This window comes from Chanodichthys erythropterus, chromosome 22 (assembly GCF_024489055.1).
Source record: "Chanodichthys erythropterus isolate Z2021 chromosome 22, ASM2448905v1, whole genome shotgun sequence".
Taxonomy (NCBI): Eukaryota; Metazoa; Chordata; class Actinopteri; order Cypriniformes; family Xenocyprididae; genus Chanodichthys; species Chanodichthys erythropterus.
This window is the reverse complement of record NC_090242.1, coordinates 30200197-30214621: the sequence shown is the minus strand read 5'-3', so window position 1 is coordinate 30214621 and position 14425 is coordinate 30200197. Positions and strand designations below refer to the sequence as shown.

General features: G+C 36.3%; 1 protein-coding gene across 1 annotated transcript; it reads right to left on the bottom strand.

Moving 5' to 3' along the window:
• Positions 1-2078: 2078 nt before the first annotated feature.
• On the bottom strand, positions 2079-9844 carry slc47a2.1 (solute carrier family 47 member 2, tandem duplicate 1). Its single transcript, XM_067376550.1, has 17 exons — positions 9380-9844; positions 8831-8932; positions 8680-8748; positions 8455-8603; positions 8207-8249; positions 8076-8120; positions 7891-7988; positions 7365-7462; positions 6690-6803; positions 6535-6602; positions 5514-5622; positions 5271-5346; positions 4946-5015; positions 4458-4590; positions 2776-2870; positions 2623-2701; positions 2079-2522 (listed from the first exon to the last, which is right to left on the bottom strand). The coding sequence occupies exons 1-17, from the start codon at positions 9560-9562 to the stop codon at positions 2287-2289; spliced, it is 1767 nt and encodes a 588-aa protein (XP_067232651.1). The 5' UTR covers positions 9563-9844; the 3' UTR covers positions 2079-2286.
• Positions 9845-14425: the final 4581 nt, after the last annotated feature.

Genomic DNA, 14425 nt, shown 5'->3' with positions numbered 1-14425 from the left:
AATCAGTCACATGGAAAACGTCTGTCTAGTTAGATATTAAAAACTGTTACATATTACTCCTGGGCCAGTGCAGGGAATAAACTGACAAGGACAAATTAGTAAAATTAGTAAACAATTTAGTAAGTAAATGTATAAATATGGCAGACGAAAGGCTAATTTTTAAATTGAGAGTGAGTCAGTTGTTAGAGGGGACAGACACCATTTACAGTCATTGTCTCTAATTGAGCAAGTCTTATCCACTTTATATCCACTTTGGCTTTATATCACTCATTTTAGATGCTGTGACTGGCACTACAAGTTACATACAAGGGATCAAATTTTGGTTGGTTAGCATGGCCTTGTTAGCCCTTGCTGGTAGATAATGTAACTGGCTAAATCATGCTATTTGAATTAATCTTTTTTAGTGCCAAAACCCACAAAAGATGTCATTAGATTGTTGATGGTGTACACACAGTGCAGCGCTTCCGGGTTCTACATCAGAATGCCTGCTCAGTATTGCATGTGATTCTGATGCAAGAGCTAGCCAATAAAGAGCTGGCGTTTCGACGTAGAACCCGGAAGCACTGCACTGTGTGTACGACGTCAACCACGTAGGAGACTGACAGGGAAGAAAAGGTTCAGAAACCTCTCGGATTTCATCAAAAATATCTTAATTTGTGTTCAAAAGATGAACGGTCTTACGGGTTTGGAATGACATTGGAATGTGAGTAATTAATGACAGAAATTTTATTTTTGAAATAACGCTTAAAATCAAGACAACAACACAAGGATCATATAGTTTCATTTCAGTGATGTTCAACACAAAGCAATTTAACTAAACAGGCTAAGTGTTGTCTATGGAGCCCCAAAAGGGACATGGTGCACTCAAAAAAAAAATGATTTTTGATGCTGTTCACTTTATTTAAACAATTTATTTTGATTCAACACCATTGTATCAGGTTTCTGGTTTAAATGCGATTGATTCATGTTAAATTGACTTGAAACGATTACTCTTTGGCTTAACTTGATGTTTTCATATTGAAATAACATGTTTCAATCAAGTAAACCTAACCAGGACTCAATCAAACAGGATTTTCACTTCCCATCATGCTTTGCAAAGGGGCTGAACTAGGAGTGTAAATGTTGAAATAAAGTGTTATTTAAAGCAGTTTTTAGGAAGATGAGAAAATTGAAAGACTTTAATGTTTACTGTTCTATTATGTTGGTATTTAAAAGTTAAAAAGTATTTAAATGTTAATTATTAGTTTTAGGGTTACCACTGTGGTAAAGTGTTGCACTTGTGCTTGGGTTGAGGACCTGCTAACAAACTTTCAAATTACTTTAATAAGAAAATAATCACTGTGGTAATGCTCTGGGTTACATTTCCCAAAAGCAGTAAGTATATGTTGATTTTAAAACCATTACCATCAATGGACTTCTGATCAATTTAGGCTTTACAATGTTTTTGGTTAAGGCAATTTAGGGTGAATCCAGTATCACATCTAGATTTCTAACACAGAACATCACAAAAGTTATGTAAATCACAAAATGAAACAAGAAGAATTAATTGTAAAAATCAATGTATATGAAAACTATTTATTTATTTATTGATTGATTTTTATTTATTTTATTTTAAATGAACACAATTGATTCTAGTTAATTTAACATGGTTGATTCTATTGGACTTTACTGTCTCAATCATGTGGAACCACTGTCCATGATTGAATTGAGTAAGTTGGACATAACTATTTTACATAGATTCTTCCTTAGTCAGTTGTTTTGTCAAGCTGTGCCCAACCATATTAAATAAGTTGAATCAACCTTAATAAATTAAGTTGACATTAAATTGGAATAACAGAATTACATAATGCTGAAATAAAGCAACTTAATCATGTGGAAATCCTTTCCATGATTTTTTTATGTTCGTTCAAAGAGTTTTTTTTTTTTTTTTTTTTTAATGGTGGTTAGAAAAAAAAAAAAAGAAAGTCAATACTTTTGTCCTGAATTTTGAAATATAAACTCGCAATTGTGTGAGAGACAGAAACAACCTCAGTACTGACAATAAATAAAAAATACATGTCAAGTAACTGTTACAGCTTGTCACTTATTTTATTCTTGAAATTCAATAAAACTGTCACAATACCAGTATAATACAATTAACACAACTGATATCAGAACTCAAAATTAAAAAATAAATAGAAAAATAAATAAGACAATCATCTACCTCTCAAATATTATTAACGTTGCTTAGGCAGTGGTGGATTTTTAAAAATTTGCATTGCAGACAAAGCTCTGTATTTAATATGCTCATCTGAGAATTCCAGTGAGCACCTCATTTAACACAATCCCTCCAGCTAGTATAAGCAGCATGAAAAAAACTGCAAGTCCTCGACGAACAACCAGCTGTCTGGTGGTCAAAACCACTCCAACGATGACCTTTGTTCCAGCATCTGTTATTCCTCCTTCTCCTTTACCGAGCCCTTCCAGATCAGTGTTTGCATCTGTCTGGCCTTCTTCAGTGTGCTGGGACTCTTCTGGCACTTCTGTACAATAATCAGTCAACGTAAAGAGAAAGTCCATGATGAATGAAACATGTTTTTTGTTTATCATAAAGGTCATAATATACCATAGACAAAAATGTACCTTCTGTGCAGCCCTTATTTTCCATAGCATAAGATTCATCTTTGGTCTCAGGGGCTTGTACACCAGCTCTGATCAAGGCCTGAAAAGAAGAAGATACAGACTCAAGTAATCATCAGTCCAAATAGACTACATGGATGAGGAAAAATGGCCCACCTCTTGAGTCGCTTTTTTCCAGTCCAGTTTGCAAATGAGGATGATGAAGAACAAAGACTGTAGGAAGACACATCCAAAAAACCCAATCCACAGACCTAACAACAGAGAGAAGAGACGTGAGGAGATTGATGGAGTGTTCAGTGGAGCGCTTGAGTTTAACTCTCTAGTGGTGCTTCTAAGTTTTGTGTCACACTTGTTCTCCTATATAGATTGTCAAAAGTGACCAAACATTTTTTTTTTATGAAATGAATGCACTATTTTAGTATTTTTGTTTGCAGAGACTTTTAAAGGGGGTTATAATGCTATTTCATGTATTCTGACTTATTTACACTGTTAAAGAGTTGGATTCTCATGCTAAACATGGCCAAAGTTTCAAAACATGAGTTGGACGTATGACGGAGTATTTATATTACAAAAATTCTCATCCAAATCCTCACAGCTTTCTGATTTTTTTTTTTTTTTTTTTTTTTAAGCATCGGCCTGAGTGACATCAACGGAGGCGGAATTCCTTGTACGGGTGCTTCTCCTGGAAGGGCGCGTGCGCGCACACGTCGACCAGAGCGAGAGAGCAATAGCACGCCTATCAACGTGCGTTCGGGTTTACGGGACTGCACGAAATCAACAATGCCACCAAAGAAGTTTGTTTTTGTTTAGAGGGAAAGATAACATTGCTTCCCAAAGAACCCAGCGTTAAGTGGAGCTGATAGTTTTGTTCTCACGCAATGCATGTGCTCTCGACATTTGTAATTAAAATAACCATAGAATCCGATAGTTACAATCACTTTTTTATTGGTTAAAATGAATGGAGAATATCTCGTGTTTTCCGCTTATGGTTTCATAAACAAGGCCCAGTTCCACACTGGATTTATAGATAGTTTGAAACTGAAAGATGGAGCGGTCACAGTGGTAATGATCCCGGTCATGAGTCGGAACAGCAGGTGGTGAGTAAAACTGCTTCAAATGTCTGTTTTATTGGCAATAGGCACCTATGTGCATATAATGTAAACAACACAAACGTAGTGAATTAATAAATTCATTATTCATCATTCATACGCTATATTCATTATAGTGATTCAAAAGTTATCCATGGATAATGCAATGGTGTTTTTTGTGTTTAAATACAGTTGTTTAGCTGACCATTGATAGCTTGTAGACAATCTCTACACAAAAGCAGCGTATACACGTGATAGCTCGTCACTCTATCTCTGCTCACAACGACACGCCTCCAGGCACTCGGCTGTTTTCGGAAATACTCGATACAGCGTATGTATCTTTTATAAATATGATTAAACTAAAGACTTTTTGGAGATATGAAGGATGCACTACTACTCTATAGGTACTCAAGATTAACATGAGATTGGCAGAAACCGTTTTTAATCCCCCCTTAAGCATTTTTAAGACCACTTAGACTTTTCGAATCATGTCCAGTTTTTTTTTTTTTTGGTGTGTGTGTGTTCACAGAGAAAGTGCCACAAAAGTTTTCTTTAAAAAATCTTTATATATATATATATATATATATATATATATATATATATATATATATATATATATATATATTTTTTTTTTTTTTTTTTAAATGGCTGAGGAGCATCAGAGGGTGAATAAAATGTTTTGGTTATTTCAGCAAAGCTGCTGGGAATGTTTTCATTTCACCACATGTGTTTGCATTGCAAGTCACTTACCGATTATGCCCATGCTGAGAGCAAACATCAGTGACACTCCAATTGGGAATCCCACAAAATAATATCCCACAATATTACAAAGAGCACCAAGCAGCTGCTTTCCAGCACCTCTGACAATGCCACTTGTAATGCCCTACAGACAGAAAAACAATTTTTAGTTTGACTATTATCTAGAGGACATTATTAGACATTCTCAATATCTGAAATGAAGATGAAGATTTGAAAGCACCTCACAGACATCAAAATATCACCACACTCTTATCATTTTCAGTTTATTTAAACTGTTCAAGACTACTTTGCTAAAAAAGGAATACAAAATATTTTTGTTTTGATTTTCCCTAAAAATATTATTTAAAAAACCTTCACAAAATGTCATTATATTTATGCTCAAGTCATTACCTACAGGAAAATGATCAATGTTGATCTTTTTTATTTTCTAGTGCAGATTTTAGTTAAAAATCAAAACTCAGAGAAATTAAATATCTTACCGCAGTGGCGTCAAATAGATGAAAGAAGCTATACATGATCATGACCTCTGATACTCTGAGCACTATTTCTCTGTGTGTGAGAGAGTTCAGTACACAGATCAGATGTTAATGGTTTTAAACTTTCAACAGCCATGTTTACATGCACCCAAATGCAATTGTAATGCGATAAATATTTATTCAGCTCTTTTATTTTTATTCTTTACTAGAGCTGCTATACTGCATTTCTCACATTCATATGAATACAAGTGAATCTTTGTAAATACCAAATACCCAATCTAAAATGTTATATTGCTTTTTAGAAAAGTAGATCTCTGTGGGTACTTACTCTTCTGTGGTAAATATGTATCCAATAACATTTTTGGTACTTCCAATAACGGTTCCAACCACACAAGAAACAAGTACTAGAAAAGCACACCAGGGAAACCAAATGATTCTAAACTTTACAATAATAACAAAACATAGTCATAAGTGGTATTTTTATAATTAATAATGTTTTCAAATATTCTTAGAAACTATTTTTTCTATTTATCTTATTTATTTCAAATATGTTGATGAATAGACCACATACATCCACAGATTAAAGACACTTTGGCAGAGAGCTTGGCTTGTTCTGTGTTTCCAGCTCCAAGAGCATTTCCCACTCTCACACTGGCTGCCACTGCAAATCCCAGTGGAAACTGAATGACAAAGAGAAAACAATGACTTGTGTTGATTGGTCTATTTTAACCAAAGGATTCAAATATAATTTATCACAGATGTTCAGAAGCAGAACTTGTTGCTGCTCGAGCGGTTTTAGTTTTGATATGGTTCTTCTACTTCCCCATTTCAAAAGCAATGATTTTTTTTTTTTTTTTTTTTTTTGCACTTACTATAAAAACATTGCATGCATTTTGGTTATTTCTGGTGTTAGATTTAATAATCTCAATTATAGGATGGATTAAGGCTGTTGTTGCTTAGCAATTGACCCCGCACATCCCTCATTCAAATATGCAAGATTACTAATATCAAGATCTAATATTTTGAGTATTTGTTCAACTATATATATTAGAGTGAGTTGTTTTAGAACATTTTGTTACACTTTATTTTGATAGTCCAATTTAGACATTCCGTTGACTATACTGTAAGTAAAGTTTCACCTACATGTCAATTAACCCTCATTAGAGTATTAGTTGAGTATTAGTAGATGCAAGCTGCATCTTGCAACGTTACTTATAGTCAACAGTATGTCTAAAGGTGACCATCAAAATAAAGTTACTGAAAATGTATTTGGAAATAAAAGGCTAATGTATTTAGTTAAAATGTGTGATTTGGTTTTCACCACCCATGCAGAGGATAACAAAATACTATTTGCTAATGGAAAATGATACTGCAAGTACTGAACGTAGAATAACAGAAATGTAGTACATTTTGGTTCCACAGTTCTGTCAACAGGTTCCAATTTCAGTTTATTTTTCATATAAATGTAATGCTAATGTCTTGACCCACTGACCAGCAAACAGCTGGTGCTGTTGGATCTGAGAAGATCCTGAAACCAAGTGTAGAGTTTTGTTTTTGTTACAAGTCAGACCGAATAACCTTTGTAAACCTACCATATATGCAATAGTGGCCAGCTCATACACAACAGACTGGGCTCCCAGCTCAGCCTCACTGATGAGCCCTACAAGGACAAAATACATGAAGATCACAAATATATTCATGCCACAAAGCAAATTTAATTACATAAAAACACAAATTGTTTGCAAACCTGCCAGGAATCCACCAATCTCATATGTCCACCACTCCACACAAAGCATGAGCATGCTAGGAAAAGCCAAGCGAATGAATGGACCCCATTCCTGCAGACAGTCACGAGACCAACCTAATGTGAAACAGAGATGGAGATCAGCAAAAAAAAATATATGACGGTTTCAACATTTATATCACATGTCTTCATACATATACTAATGAACTCATCAGCAACATTTCAGTGAACTCTCCTCCACACTATCTAAAGGAGTCACATAATAAACTACTTTCTGGTCAAATATTAAAAAAGAAAACAGCATGCTTTGAACCAGGACATAAGGCTGTTATATAATGCTCCTGTGAGTGAAGTAATCATCTTTTAAATAATTATACAATGCTAAAACAATAAATAAAATCAAATAACGAAAAGTTGTGTAATTCGTTGAATAAAAAGGATTTATTAAATTATAGTAACGTTTAAATATTCAAGATACATCCATATCCAGATTTAAATTAGTATGCAATAATCCTCTCAATGATCACAAAATTAGCTTTTAGTGAACATACATTTAGCAGACAGCTTTAAGTTTTTAATGTAATTTTGTTATTGTGTTGTAAAAATCTCCTTGTGTCTCAGATCATATGTAACCCTCTTGAAAACCAAAGGTTCTGGTATTGGCACAGATATACACACCATCCCAAGTGGCTTTATGCAGGCCCTTCCAGCGGATGTAGACATAGAGAAACACAGCCAAGGAATACTGGGAAATGGTGTTTGCAGCAGCAGATCCACTATTAATAAGAAAGAATCGACTCCATGAAGTAATTTTGACCTTGCAATTATTTTTAAGCCTTGCGTTCTTTAAAAAAAAAAATTACAACACACTAAAGGTGTGTCCCAGTTGGCATACTTATGCACTTTACGCCATTTAGTGCAAGTAGTGTGTTCAGACTGATCCGGATGATGCACTTAATTAACTAAAAAAAAAAAAAAAAAAGTTAATTAATTAAAAAAAAAATCAAGTTTAGAATGTTGGATATTTCATGCACTCAATTGTTGCAGCTTTCCTTACGTTGCAGCTATCAGACTCTGAAGCTGGATGACAAAATAGTATAATAAACTTCATACAGTAGATTGTACAGTGTGCATAGTATAAGTGCAAAGTCTATCATTTGGGACACAACATAAGAGACATAACAGAATTCAGACAGCTTCTTACGGCACACCAAGATCAAGCAGATGAAGGAAGATGTAGTTTATTAAAGCATTGAGGATGTTCCCTGCTGCTCCTGTGATGACCTGAGGCCAAATAATACCCTAAACAAACAAAAACAGACCCTTGTATATGCTATATACGAACAAAAAGCTCAGGTAAAATAATGGAGACACATTGCTTGGGTTTACCTGATTTTGAAGATACCTTCCCTGTAGAGTATACATAAAGGCAGCCTGAAAATATATATTTTTAAAAAGTTATTAGTTCTTTTTACTGTATAGTATAGTTACTGTGAATACATATTTTATATGTCACTCACAGGCAGAGCAGGCATGAATATTTTTACATAGAGCTGTGACAGACTGTTGAGAGAGAGAGAGAGAAACAATCACACGCAGTTAACTCCACAGACACTAAGGACTTTAGGTCCATGTGACTGTCATATGTTCAAATGATATGACATCATGTTATTTCACAATTCTTACATCATTTACTTCAATCACACTACGTTGAAAACAGATTTTATCAGCAGATTTAGGTATTTAATGTGTGTTGAATGTGTCAGACCTGGCCACACTGGGACTCTGCCGGACAGCCAGCAGGATTGGCTCTGTGTTAATGAGCAGCGCCCAGCAGGGGAAACAGGTCAACAGGAGGATGAGAATCCCTCTCTGCAGTATCACACCCACCCGCTTCAGATTATTACTCCCAAACGTCTGCAGGACACAATTCAATTCAAATGACACCCTGAGCACAAATAACACTCACATTACTGAACATTCACTATCAAACCTGAGAGATGAGTGTATCGCATGCAGACGCCATTCCAGAGCCGATGGAGATGCCGGACACATTAATAACCTGTGAGCAAAAAGGAAGTATTTATAAAGGCGATGGGTGTTTTAATGAACGCCACAATAATGAAGTTATTTTGTGAACTCACAGCAATAGCCAGAGCCACACCGGCCAGTTCAGTTTTCCCCAAGTGTCCACAGAACACAGTGCTGATGAAGCTGATCAGAAAGATCATCAGCTGAGAAATAAACTGCAAAAAAAAGGGGGAAACATTTTAGGATCCGATAACAGCCACAAGACATTTCCACTTTTTTCAATGTTAAAGCTACAATATTGTATTTGATTTGTCATGTTTAATATGCTTGAAACAAAGCAGACTAAAGAACTGAGAAGTTGAAAATTCTTTTAGACTATTTTGCTAAACATATTAAGAGGCATTTAACTACGTTTTGGTGCAAACTCCAGATTTTTTTTTTTTTTTTCATAAAATGGGTCAATTATAGGTCAACACTGTAAGAAACAATGAAATATCTTCAGTTTGTCAGAAAATAACACTTCTTTTAAAGATGCATATTCATGTGTTCATGTTCTCTACAAAATCAAAGGTGTCTGTTTTTCTACTGTCAATCAACAGTAAAATAAAATCATCACTATATGCAAAGTTCAAATTCACCTTCATAAATCAATTCAAACTTACCACGGGTCCAGCCAGTTTTAGCAGCTCTACAATTTCTTTTTTATAATTCACTGGTAACAAACTCCGAAGTTTCTTTCGACAGCCTCCACAAACAACATGTGAACTCGATGTTGAGTGAGCATCATCACTTTTCTCCAGTTTTGAGTCTCCGTTCATCTGACTCACTGTGGTGATACTGTCCATTTTTGTTATTTCTAAAGTCTTTAATTTCCACAACGCAGCTTATATGAAGTTAAAGTATTGGACTACATCTGAATGAAAGACATTCCGGCATTAACATTAAAGACATTAAAGGTCCACTGCAGAGAGACGTCTGAGTGGATCTCAAAGGGAGACACTTGGAAAAGTGTTGGGTAGTAAGTTTAGCCCTGCCTGCTGCTGTACTCCACGAGGTTATTACATAAACAGAAGTCACTGTGTGCTGGGGTCAGGTTTCATTAAAGGAACCCCAGCATTCAAGCATAAATGTCAATAGAGACAATATAGGCTGTGGAACTTCACTCGTTTCTATTAAATGTGCTATAAAACATTTTCACAAGGTCTCTGTAGTTAAAGAGTCATGAGAGATTCAGGTTAATATGCTGCTCATTTCATGTGCTTACACAAGTCATTTTCTTACCAGCAATGTCCATGTTGATAGCAAATGTTAGGGAAACTCTGATAAGGAATCTCACAAAATACTAATTATATGATATAAAGTTCACAATTTAAAAAAAAAAGAAAGAAAAGAATAAGATAAAATCAGGAACAATTATAAAGTATCTGAAACCTGAAACATATACTTTTTTTAGACTATTGCCATAAAATGTATTCTGTAATATTTACAGCTTTTGTTTGTTATTATAATGGGATAGCTTTAGTTTGTCAGAAATTAACTGTATGTACAACAAGTAATGAAGTAAAACATCTAGCTTCCACCAGACCACCTTCCATATTCAATTTACGAAGAAAGTGTAAAACTCTCACAGTTCAAACAGATCACGCTACATGTCCTATGCCTTCCCTATTCAATTTATGGAAAAAGCTTAACTGACTTGTAAATTGTTTGCCCTTCTTGTCCATAACTGGACTTTTGTCCATAACTGGACTTGAAATGTATTAACTTCATCTGTAGGCTACAGCAAAATAAAGTGTCATAGCAATAAACAATTAAACCAGACAAAATATAACTATTTAGCCATTAAAAACATGAAAAATCAATGAAAACAACATCGGACAGGCAAATCTATAGTGGCCTCGCGAATCCATCCGCTTTGCTTCTGAAACGCTTCTGGTGTGAGTTGACATTGCGTAGAGGATGGAACAAAACCTCGCCAGAGCCGTAACACGCGTGCAGTGCAAACAGGGGGTACTGTAAGTTGAATACAGAAGGCTCAAGTAGATATTTAACTTCATAACTTGTTAAATATGGATTTTATTTTTTTAACATAAAAGAATAATTTCACTTCAGATGGACTTTATTAGGTGGCACTGCCCTGAAACTTTTTGAATACTGTCTCATATTGAGTTTTGTAACGATATGCCAATGCATTCGTAAAATATAGCATTTTACAACAAAATTCAAAAAAGCCATTGCCCAAAATGGCCAATATGGGAAAATTTAGTATTGTTTGACTCAGCATGCTGCACCGAATCTAAAGAGATTAGTTTTTTATTTGATTTTTGGCCAAACCATTCAGATGTTATAAGCAAAAATAACTGTTTTTTTTTCTTCTCCCAAACACTAGGAAACTGTGCAGAAAGCCTCAGGTCATGGCTGTCATAACACACACAGAGTTTGTTCAGAATATGCTAAAGCATTGAGCCTCACATTCATTTTGGCAAGCACTTTGTCAAATATTCCAGAACTGCCTTATTCAAGAACTTTTTTCAGAAAATTGAAAATGATGGAAAGATTTTTATGACGGAAAATGAGGTCATAGGGACACTGAATTGTTGTGAGCCAAGGAATCAGAGAAAAAAATTAATTTGTTTCTAGCCCATACAGTTTAAAAGTTATAAAGTTAATTATCATGAATGTGAGTATAAATTTGGACAGTTGGTGGCACTAGAGGGATTGAGTTAGAGACTCCAAATTTGCTATGGTGACAATTTAGACTGTCCCCTATCAGTGTGCCAAATTTCATAACTTTTCCGCTAGTGGTTCTATGGGCTGAAGAAGAAGAAGAAGAAGAGCAAGAGCAAGAGCAAGAGCAAGAACAAGAACAAGAACAAGAACACCACCACCACCACCACCACCACCACATTGGCAGAATAAAAACAACAGAAAAATGTTCCAATGTTTTCAATCCAGTTTACCTGCTAACATCTTCACCCACTGTCCAGTTGGTGCCGTTTTTGTGTTTGTAAAGATATGAAACCAGTGTAGGTGTTTAGTTTCGGTAAAGGTCATGAAAACAGGCATGTGCAAAAAAAACATTGGTGGTATTACCATAAATCATGCTGGCTAGTTGATACAATACGGAATAAACAAAATACAACAAAACCAGTCACAAATGTATTTAAGACATGAAAATAATTCAAAAACAGCCAGGAATCCAACAAACTCACACAATCAACACCCAATAAAAAGCATGAGCATACTGGAAATTTTTGGTTTGACTGTATATATTCCATTATTTTTTCTAATGATAAAGTTTTTACAAGCTTCTTAATTCATAAAAATGTAATTAAAAACAAAATGAATTAAAACTAAATCCATAAAATGATCCCATAATGGGACCCCCTAAAAGGTTCTATATATTTAGTGCCTGACAGAGCCCTTTAAGGTTCTATATAGAATCTTTTTTTATAAGAGTATATGTAGGTTTATCAAATAACCTGTTCTCTCATGACTCATCAGAAACACTTTCACACAATTGAATCATCTTTGAGTCACACAGTGAACTACTGTCTGGTCAAATATTTAAAAACCAGAGATCATACTGTGTATGGGGACATAAAATGGTTACATATTGTTCTTGAGCTAGTGTCTGGGACTTCGCTGACAAGATAACACTTAGTAAAATATGTAAACAATTAAGTCAAGAAGTAAATAAATGAAAAATTATGGAAGAAAGTCTGATTCATTATGTAATTTTTTGTTTCAACAGTTTAACAGTGAAAGTTGTAATAAGATGCAAGAGAGGCAGGGAAAAGTGCACGTGAGGGGAACGTGATGCATCTTCATTTGATGGTTATACTGGGAAATTGTGTTTGCTGAAGATCATCTGAGAGATTGAACCAATAAGAGCTGAAATGCATGAGAGTTCAATGATTATGTTGGCATACTATTTAAACTTATTAGGTTGTCCTGAGAAAGCAAACATAATGCTTTACCATTTAAACTTATGTTGGCTTGAGAAAGATACCATTTAAACTTTTGTTGGCTTGAGAAAGATACCATTTAAACTTTTGTTGGCTTGACAAAGCAAAGTATTATCTTGTAAGCAAAGTCCTAGACACTAGCCCAAGAATATGTAACTGTTTTTCATCCCCATACACAATATAAATATTTGACCAGACAGTAATTCTACTATTTAATTCTACTATTTAAGCTATTTAAGACTAAATTTAAACAGTATCTTTTCCTTGAGCTTTAAAGCTACAACCACAAAGCATGTTAGCAACATGTTAAAAACATGCTAGCAATGTGCTAATTCATGCTAGAAACATAATGAATCATGCAAACAATGTTTAATGTCTGTCTGTCAATCGTCTGGTGGGGTGCATTTTACGTCCCCATACATAATTTAGTCAAGAAGTAAATAAATTACCCCCTCCCCCTTAAAGAAAAGAGATAAAACCATAATGTGATGTTTTGTTCAGTTAATTTGCATAATATACACAGGGTTAGTCTCAGCCTTAATGTTTAATATGGGAGTTAGATATACAGATTTGTTCACTTGTCTATTAGTAAGGTGATCTGAAAAAGTACAACATTGTTGCAGTTGTTGTGCACCAGCAATATCTGAGATAAGATCCTCAAGCTACAACTGTCACAGTTAAGTGGCTGAAGAGAAGCACGCAAGGAAGCCTGGTCAGGGGCTGGAGCCATCACTGGACTCAGGACGGGGAAGGGAGTCACCTCTGGACGAGGAAGGGAGACGGTATCATGGACATGGTGTTGACCGTCTTGGCTGAGAGCTCAGATTTGGCTGCTATTGTGGCTGAGGGTTCAGGTGTGGCGGCCATTTCAGCAAAGGGTTCAGACGCGGCAACCATCTTCGCTGAGGGCACAGGTACGGTGGCCATATTGGCTGAGGGCTCAGATTCAGCGGCCATAGCAGGACGAGACACTAGAATGGCATGCCATCTTGGGACAAGGCTCTGGAATGGCATGCCATCTTGGGACGAGGCTCTGGAATGGCATGCCATCTTGGGACGAGGCTCTGGAATGGCATGCCATCTTGGGACGAGGCTCTGGAATGGCATGCCATCTTGGGACGAGGCTCTGGAATGGCATGCCATCTTGGGACGAGGCTCTGGAATGGCATGCCATCTTGGGACGAGGCTCTGGAATGGCATGCCATCTTGGGACGAGGCTCTGGAATGGCATGCCATCTTGGGACGAGGCTCTGGAATGGCATGCCATCTTGGGACGAGGCTCTGGAATGGCATGCCATCTTGGGACGAGGCTCTGGAATGGCATGCCATCTTGGGACGAGGCTCTGGAATGGCATGCCATCTTGGGACGAGGCTCTGGAATGGCATGCCATCTTGGGACGAGGCTCTGGAATGGCATGCCATCTTGGGACGAGGCTCTGGAATGGCATGCCATCTTGGGACGAGGCTCTGGAATGGCATGCCATCTTGGGACGAGGCTCTGGAATGGCATGCCATCTTGGGACGAGGCTCTGGAATGGCATGCCATCTTGGGACGAGGCTCTGGAATGGCATGCCATCTTGGGACGAGGCTCTGGAGTGGCAGCAATCTTGGTACAAGGCTCTGGAGTTGCAGTCATGATGGAACTATGCTCAGGAATGGGCAAGGGTGACTGTGGCTGAGTGGTGGACCAACTGTGAGGGAAGAACCACCCAACCACAGCACATATTCAATATATTGAA

Excerpts from the sequence above, each read along its gene's own strand:
- slc47a2.1 (XM_067376550.1), bottom strand. The coding sequence starts at position 9,562 with ATGGACAGTATCACCACAGTGAGTCAGATGAACGGAGACTCAAAACTG. Across the intron at positions 5,347-5,513 it reads AGTGTCTTTAATCTGTGGAT|TACTTGTTTCTTGTGTGGTT; the intron begins GTATGTGGTCTA and ends GTGCTTTTCTAG. Across the intron at positions 2,523-2,622 it reads AAATAAGGGCTGCACAGAAG|AAGTGCCAGAAGAGTCCCAG; the intron begins GTACATTTTTGT and ends ATTATTGTACAG.